Source organism: Procambarus clarkii, chromosome 62, assembly GCF_040958095.1.
Source record: "Procambarus clarkii isolate CNS0578487 chromosome 62, FALCON_Pclarkii_2.0, whole genome shotgun sequence".
NCBI classification, from domain to species: Eukaryota; Metazoa; Arthropoda; class Malacostraca; order Decapoda; family Cambaridae; genus Procambarus; species Procambarus clarkii.
Genome location: NC_091211.1, coordinates 29732060 through 29741263, shown reverse-complemented (window position 1 = coordinate 29741263; position 9204 = coordinate 29732060). Strand labels below are relative to the sequence as shown.

General features: G+C 56.8%; 1 protein-coding gene across 1 annotated transcript; it reads right to left on the bottom strand.

Annotated features, from left to right (window-relative positions):
* Positions 1 to 2329: 2329 nt before the first annotated feature.
* On the bottom strand, positions 2330 to 2731 carry LOC138354390 (circumsporozoite protein-like). The gene has a single exon (XM_069308570.1). It carries the CDS (start codon positions 2729 to 2731, stop codon positions 2330 to 2332), a length of 402 nt encoding a protein of 133 aa, XP_069164671.1.
* Between the last annotated feature and the right edge of the window lie 6473 nt (positions 2732 to 9204).

Below are 9204 nucleotides of genomic sequence, written 5' to 3'. Positions count from 1 at the left end.
ACACACTCCTGTGCTCACAGGGACACGCTCCTGTGCTCACAGGGACACGCTCCTGTGCTCACAGGGACACGCTCCTGTGCTCACAGGGACACGCTCCAGTGCTCACAGGGACACGCTCCAGTGCTCACAGGGACACGCTCCAGTGCTCACAGGGACACGCTCCAGTGCTCACAGGGACACGCTCCAGTGCTCACAGGGACACGCTCCAGTGCTCACAGGGACACGCTCCAGTGCTCACAAGGACACGCTCCAGTGCTCACAGGGACACGCTCCTGTGCTCACCAGGGACACGCTCCTGTGCTCACAGGGACACGCTCCAGTGCTCACAGGGACACGCTCCTGTGCTCACCAGGGACACGCTCCTATGCTCACCAGGGACACACTCCTGTGCTCACAGGGACACGCTCCAGTGCTCACAGGGACACGCTCCAGTGCTCACAGGGACACGCTCCTGTGCTCACCAGGGACACGCTCCAGTGCTCACAGGGACACGCTCCAGTGCTCACAGGGACACGCTCCAGTGCTCACAGGGACACGCTCCTGTGCTCACCAGGGACACGCTCCAGTGCTCACAGGGACACGCTCCAGTGCTCACAGGGACACGCTCCAGTGCTCACAGGGACACGCTCCAGTGCTCACAGGGACACGCTCCTGTGCTCACCAGGGACACACTCCTGTGCTCACAGGGACACGCTCCTGTGCTCACCAGGGACACGCTCCTGTGCTCACAGGGACACGCTCCTGTGCTCACCAGGGACACACTCCTGTGCTCACAGGAACACGCTCCTGTGCTCACCAGGGACACACTCCTGTGCTCACAGGGACACGCTCCTGTGCTCACCAGGGACACACTCCTGTGCTCACAGGGACACGCTCCTGTGCTCACCAGGGACACGCTCCTGTGCTCACAGGGACACGCTCCAGTGCTCACAGGGACACGCTCCAGTGCTCACAGGGACACGCTCCAGTGCTCACAGGGACACGCTCCTGTGCTCACCAGGGACACACTCCTGTGCTCACAGGGACACGCTCCTGTGCTCACCAGGTACACGCTCCTGTGCTCACAGGGACACGCTCCAGTGCTCACAGGGACACGCTCCAGTGCTCACAGGGACACGCTCCAGTGCTCACAGGGACACGCTCCAGTGCTCACAGGGACACGCTCCTGTGCTCACCAGGGACACGCTCCTGTGCTCACCAGGGACACGCTCCTGTGCTCACAGGGACACGGGGATTAAAACATATAAAATATCTGAGAAAACCTTCATATCGTCACTGTAAAATACTTCAGTAATCTCCACATTTTGTAAGACTCATATTCCACTCAACCTGCAAAACTCAATGAAAACTTTACCCAATTGTTCATCCCGCCATCAAGACGATCTGATGAGATTTCGTCCTGATGGGCCAGATTCTCGTCAGCTCCTAGTCTGATCGGCACCTCAATAGCTGTCAGAAATGTTTGAGTTTCATGTAATCCTTGAGTTATACTTTATAATTCAAGTGTAAAAGTTATACAAAACTTTGGTTGCTCGGCTTACAGTTGAGGAGTTTTTGTGCCGACAAACTGGAGGTTGGGCGCGACTGTTCACTTATCACTTATGGGATAAAATCATCAGGAATTGTGAAGACAAGAGTATATCAGCAATCAGTCGTGAGCTTAACAAGGCGACTTGAATCAGATCCCTGCCTCGCCTTCAGGAGCACTTGTAAACATTGCTGAACCACCACTCTTCCCTACCCTCCCTCCCTCCCTCTCTCTCTCACTCTCCATCCCTCTCTCTCCCTTCCTCCCTCCCTCCCTCCTAACCCTCCCTCCCTCCCTAACTCTCTCTCCCCCTCTTTCTCTCTCCGTCTCCCTCTCTATCTCTCTCTCTCTCCCCCCTCTCTCTTCCCCCCTCTCTCTCTCTCTCCTACCCCTCCCTCCTTATGTCTCTCTCTCTCTCTCCTACCTCTCTTCTACCCTCCTTCTCCCTGTCCCTCCCTCTCTCCTACGCTCCCACCTCTCTCTCCTATTCCCCCCAACCTATCTCCTCTCCCTCCATCACTCCAACTCTCCCCCCCCCCACCCCACCCCTCCCTCCCAGTAAAGATGTATGCCCCTCCCCCCCCCCCTACCAACAACTTGAACTGCTTCGCCTCCGTCCGAGTAATATATATCTATAATCTAATTTGCATGTAAAGGGAATTCAAGTCACTAAAGCGTTCAGATCCGGCTCTTTTCTTTAAACTTGGGGAATTGGACCGCTCCGCCTAGCCGGTTCTGCCAGTCGATATTCGGGAATGAGCCGAGAGGGGTAGAATGGCTTTATCATAGCCATGAGCCTAGCTACAGCCCTCCATTATCTCCCGTCAGCATGGAGTTTGTGGGCCCCCTGGCTTGACTACTGGGGCCCCTGGCTTGACTACTGGGGCCCCTGGCTTGACTACTGGGGCCCCTGGCTTGACTACTGGGGCCCCTGGCTTGACTACTGGGGCCCCTGGCTTGACTACTGGGGCCCCTGGCTTGACTACTGGGGCCCCTGGCTTGACTACTGGGGCCCCTGGCTTGACTACTGGGGCCCCTGCCTTGACTACGGGGGCCCCTGGCTTGACTACTGGGGCCCCTGGCTTGACTACTGGGGCCCCTGGCTTGACTACTGGGGCCCCTGGCTTGACTACTGGGGCCCCTGGCTTGACTACAGGGGGCCCCTAACCCCGGTGGACCCCGCACTAAGCAACCCCAGGCCATGAGGTCAAGCAGGTTACCTGGTTGATGGGGTTTTGGGAGTTCTTCCTCCCCTACTCTTCTACTACTTCTGACTTGTGAGAGTTTGGTCCACCAGGCTGTTGCTTGGAGCGGCCCGCAGGCCCACATACCCACCACAGCCCGGTTGGTCCGCCACTCCTTGGAGAAAACAATCCAGTTTCCTCTTGAAGATGACCACTGTTGTTCCGGCAATATTTCTGATGCTCGCTGGGAGGACGTTGAACAACCGCGGACCTCTGATGTTTATACAGTGTTCTCTGACTGTGCCTATGGCACCTCTGTTCTTAGGTTACATTCTTATACTTGTCAGCGGGTGGAGGAACATGAGGAAGTGCGCTCAGCCATCACCGCCCCATTAACCCGCCCAGCCTGAGAACGCTCAGCCATCACCGCCCCATTAACCCACCCAGCCTGAGAACGCTCAGCCATCACCGCCCCATTAACCCGCCCAGCCTGAGAACGCTCAGCCATCACCGCCGCATTAACCCACCCAGCCTGAGAACGCTCAGCCATCACCGTCCCATTAACCCGCCCAGCCTGAGAACGCTCAGCCATCACCGCCCCATTAACCCGTCCAGCCTGAGAACGCTCAGCCATCACCGCCCCATTAACCCGCCCAGCCTGAGAACGCTCAACCATCACCGCCCCATTAACCCGTCCAGCCTGAGAACGCTCAGCCATCACCGTCCCATTAACCCGCCCAGCCTGAGAACGCTCAACCATCACCCCCCCATTAACCCGCCCAGCCTGAGAACGCTCAACCATCACCCCCCCATTAACCCGCCCAGCCTGAGAACGCTCAGCCATCACCGCCCCATTAACCCGCCCAGCCTGAGAACGCTCAGCCATCACCGCCCCATTAACCCGCCCAGCCTGAGAACGCTCAGCCATCACCGCCCCATTAACCCGTCCAGCCTGAGAACGCTCAGCCATCACCGCCCCATTAACCCGCCCAGCCTGAGAACGCTCAGCCATCACCGCCCATTAACCCGCCCAGCCTGAGAACGCTCAGCCATCACCGCCCCATTAACCCGCCCAGCCTGAGAACGCTCAGCCATCACCGCCCCATTAACCCGCCCAGCCTGAGACCGCTCAGCCATCACCGCCCCATTAACGCGCCCAGCCTGAGAACGCTCAACCATCACCCCCCTATTAACCCGCCCAGCCTGAGTACGCTCAGCCATCACCACCCCATTAACCCGCCCAGCCTGAGAACGCTCAACCATCACCCCCCTATTAACCCGCTTAGCCTGAGAACGCTCAGCCATCACCGCCCCATTAACCCGCCCAGCCTGAGAACGCTCAACCATCACCGCCCCATTAACCCGCCCAGCCTGAGAACGCTCAGCCCATCACCGCCCCATTAACCCGCCCAGCCTGAGAACGCTCAACCATCACCGCCCCATTAACCCGCCCAGCCTGAGACCGCTCAGCCATCACCGCCCCATTAACCCGCCCAGCCTGAGAACGCTCAGCCATCACCGCCCCATTAACCCGCCCAGCCTGAGACCGCTCAGCCATCACCGCCCCATTAACGCGCCCAGCCTGAGAACGCTCAACCATCACCCCCCTATTAACCCGCCCAGCCTGAGTACGCTCAGCCATCACCACCCCATTAACCCGCCCAGCCTGAGAACGCTCAACCATCACCCCCCTATTAGCCCGCCCAGCCTGAGAACGCTCAACCATCACCCCCCTATTAACCCGCCCAGCCTGAGAACGCTCAGCCATCACCGCCCCATTAACCCGCCCAGCCTGAGAACGCTCAACCATCACCGCCCCATTAACCCGCCCAGCCTGAGAACGCTCAGCCCATCACCGCCCCATTAACCCGCCCAGCCTGAGAACGCTCAGCCATCACCGCCCCATTAACCCGCCCAGCCTGAGAACGCTCAGCCCATCACCGCCCCATTAACCCGCCCAGCCTGAGAACGCTCGCACCTGTAATCTCCAGCCATGACTTTACTCTATAATTATGAAGGATTACATTTCACTGATAACTGCTCCGACCCGTTAAGCTCCCGGGACACGGCACCGCTTTTACCAGGATTGAACAGGATCTCTGTCTCGGACGGTGCTTCAGTGTTCCGGATGGTGCTTCAGTGTTCCGGACGGTGCTTCAGTGTTCCGGACGGTGCTTCAGTGTTCCGGACGGTGCTTCAGTGTTCCGGATGGTGCTTCAGTGTTCCGGACGGTGCTTCAGTGTTCCGGGTGGTGCTTCAGTGTTCTGGACGGTGCTTCAGTGTTCCGGGTGGTGCTTCAGTGTTCTGGACGGTGCTTCAGTGTTCCGGGTGGTGCTTCAGTGTTCTGGACGGTGCTTCAGTGTTCCGGACGGTGCTTCAGTGTTCCGGGTGGTGCTTCAGTGTTCTGGGTGGTGCTTCAGTGTTCCGGGTGGTGCTTCAGTGTTCTGGACGGTGCTTCAGTGTTCTGGGTGGTGCTTCAGTGTTCTGGACGGTGCTTCAGTGTTCCGGGTGGTGCTTCAGTGTTCTGGACGGTGCTTCAGTGTTCCGGGTGGTGCTTCGGTGTTCTGGACGGTGCTTCAGTGTTCCGGGTGGTGCTTCAGTATTCCGGACGGTGCTTCAGTGTTCCGGGTGGTGCTTCGGTGTTCTGGACGGTGCTTCAGTGTTCCGGGTGGTGCTTCGGTGTTCTGGACGGTGCTTCAGTGTTCCGGGTGGTGCTTCAGTGTTCCGGGTGGTGCTTCAGTGTTCCGGGTAGTGCTTCGGTGTTCCGGGTGGTGCTTCAGTGTTCCGGGTGGTGCTTCAGTGTTCCGAGTGGTGCTTCAGTATTCCGGACGGTGCTTCAGTGTTCCGGGTGGTGCTTCGGTGTTCTGGACGGTGCTTCAGTGTTCCGGGTGGTGCTTCGGTGTTCTGGACGGTGCTTCAGTGTTCCGGGTGGTGCTTCAGTGTTCCGGGTGGTGCTTCGGTGTTCCGGGTGGTGCTCCAGTGTTCCGGGTGGTGCTTCGGTGTTCTGGACGGTGCTTCAGTGTTCCGGGTGGTGCTTCGGTGTTCTGGACGGTGCTTCGGTGTTCCGGACGGTGCTTCAGTGTTCCGGACGCTGCTTCGGTGTTCCGGACGGTGCTTCGGTGTTCTGGACGGTGCTTCAGTGTTCCGGACGGTGCTTCGGTGTTCCGGACGGTGCTTCAGTGTCCCTGACGGTGCTTCAGTGTTCCGGACGATGCTTCGGTGTTCTGGACGGTGCTTCGGTGTTCCGGACGGTGCTTCAGTGTTCCGGACGGTGCTTCAGTGTTCCGGACGGTGCTTCAGTGTTCCGGACGGTGCTTCAGTGTTCCGGACGGTGCTTCAGTGTTCCAGACGGTGCTTCGGTGTTCCGGACGGTGCTTCAGTGTCCCTGACGGTGCTTCGGTGTTCCGGACGGTGCTTCGGTGTTCCGGACGGTGCTTCAGTGTCCCTGACGGTGCTTCGGTGTTCCGGACGGTGCTTCAGTGTTCCGGACGGTGCTTCGGTGTTCCGGACGGTGCTTCGGTGTCCCGGACGGTGCTTCGGTGTTCCGGACGGTGCTTCGGTGTTCCGGACGGTGCTTCGGTGTCCCGGACGGTGCTTCAGTGTCCCGGACGGTGCTTTAATGTTCCGGACGGTGCTTCAGTGTCCCGGACGGTGCTTCAGTGTTCCGGACGGTGCTTCAGTGTTCCGGGCGGTGCTTCAGTGTCCTGGATGGTGCTTCAGTGTCCAGAAGGGTGCTTCAGTGTTCCGGACGGTGCTTCAGTGTCTCGAGACGGTGCTTCAGTGTTCCGGACGGTGCTTCAGAGTTCCGGACGGTACTTCAGTGTTCCGGACGGTGCTTCAGTGTCCCAGACGGTGCTTCAGTGTTCCGGACGGTACTTCAGTGTTCCGGACGGTGCTTCAGTGTCTCGGACGGTGCTTCAAGTTCCGGACGGTGCTTCAGTATCCCAGAGGGTGCTTCAGTGTCCCGGACGGTGCTTCAGTGTCCTGGATGGTGCTTCAGTGTACAGAAGGGTGCTTCAGTGTTCCGGACGGTACTTCAGTGTTCCGGACGGTGCTTCAGTATCCCAGAGGGTGCTTCAGTGTTCCGGACGGTGCTTCAGTGTTCCGGACGGTGCTTCAGTGTCCCAGAGGGTGCTTCAGTGTTCCGGACGGCGCTTAATTCAGTGTTCCGGACAGCGCTTGTGTCCCGGACGGAGCTTCATTGTTTCGGACGATGCTTCAGTGTTCCGGACGGTGCTTCAGCGTCCTGAACGAGGCTTCAGTGTTCCGGACGGTGCTTCAGTGTTCCGGACGGTGCTTCAGTGTTCCGGACGGTGCTTCAGTGTCCCGGACGGTGCTTCAGTGTCCAGAAGGGTGCTTCAGTGTCCTGGACGGTGCTTCAGTGTCTCGGACGGTGCTTCAGTGTCCCGGATGGTGCTTCAGTGTCCAGAAGGGTGCTTCAGTGTCTCGGACGGTGCTTCAGTGTTCCGGACGGTGCTTCAGTGTTCCGGACGGTACTTCAGTGTTCTGGACGGTGCTTCAGTGTTCAAGAAGGTGCTTCAGTGTACCGGACGGTGCTTCAGTGCCCCGGAACACTGAAGCACCACCCCTTTACCACCACACCCCTACACCACCACACACCTGCACCACCACACCCCTACACCACCACACACCTGCACCACCACACACCTGCACCACCACACACACCTGCACCACCACACACCTACACTAAGGAGAATAGCTAGGTTAGTTAGGGAATAGCTAACCAGGAACCACTGGAAGAGTTTGAGATTACCAGCGGGGAAGTAAGGAAGTGTTTACTAGAGTTGGATGTGACAAAGGCTATAGGCCCAGATGGAATCTCCCCTTGGATACTAAAGGAAGGAGCAAAAGAACTGTGCCTACCACTCTCCATAGTGTATAACAAATCACTGGCAACAGGGGAAGTGCCAGATATTTGGAAAGCAGCTAACGTAGTCCCGATATACAAGAAAGGGGATAGACAGGAGGCACTGAACTACAGGCCAGTGTCCCTAACCTGCATACCATGCAAGCTGATGGAGAAGATTGTGCGAAAAAAAACTAGTGGAGCATCTTGAGCGAAGGAACTTTGTAACACAGCATCAACATGGGTTCAGGGATGGCAGGTCCTGCCTCACAGGGTTACTTGAATTCTACGACCAGGCAACAAAAATAAGGCAAGAAAGAGAAGGGTGGGCAGACTGCATATTTTTGGATTGTCAGAAAGCCTTTGATACAGTGCCACACAAAATGCTAGTGCGAAAGTTGGAGATGCAGGCTGGAGTGAAAGGGAAGGTACTCCGGTGGATAGAGGAATACCTAAGCAACAGAAGACAACGAGTCTATGTGAGGGGTGAGGTCTCAGATTGGTGAGACGTTACAAGTGGAGTCCCGCAGGGGTCAGTCCTTGGACCTATACTGTTTCTGGTATATGTAAATGATCTCCCAGAGGGTATAGATTCGTTCCTCTCAATGTTTGCCGACGATGCAAAAATTATGAGGAGGATTGAAACAGAGGATGATAGTAGGAGGCTACAAGATGACCTAGATAGACTGAGCGAATGGTCCAACAGATGGCTGTTGAAATTCAACCCGAGTAAATGCAAAGTAATGAAACTAGGCAGTGGAAACAGGAGGCCAGACACAGGATACAGGAGATGAAGTACTTAATGAAACAGACAGAGAGAAAGATCTAGGAGTTGATATCACACCAAACCTGTCTCCTGAAGCCCACATAAAGAGAATAACGTCTGCGGCATATGCGAGGCTGGCTAACATCAGAACGGCGTTCAGGAACCTGTATAAAAATCATTCAGAATCTTGTACACCACATATGTAAGACCAATCCTGGAGTATGCGGCCCCAGCATGGAGCCCGTACCTTGTCAAGCACAAGACGAAGCTGGAAAAAGTCCAAAGGTATGCTACTAGATTAGTCCCAGAACTAAGAGGCATGAGTTATGAGGAAAGGCTGCGGGAAATGCACCTTACGACACTGGAAGACAGAAGAGTAAGGGGGGACATGATCACAACCTACAAAATCCTCAGGGGAATCGACCGGGTAAACAAGGATGAACTATTCAACACTGGAGGGACGCGAACAAGGGGACACAGGTGGAAGCTGAGTACCCACATGAGCCACAGGGACATTAGAAAGAACTTTTTCAGTGTCAGAGTAGTTAACAGGTGGAATGCATTAGGCAGTGATGTGGTGGAGGCTGACTCCATACACAGTTTCAAGTGTAGATATGATAGAGCCCAGCAGGCTCAGGAACCTGTACACCAGTTGATTGACAGTTGAGAGGCGGGACCAAAGAGCCAGAGCTCAACCCCCGTAAACACAACTAGGTGAGTACACCACCACACACCTGCACCACCACACACCTACACCACCACACCCCTGCACCACCACACACCTGCACCACCACACACCTGCACCACCACCACACCTGCACCACCACACACACCTGCACCACCACACACACCTACACCA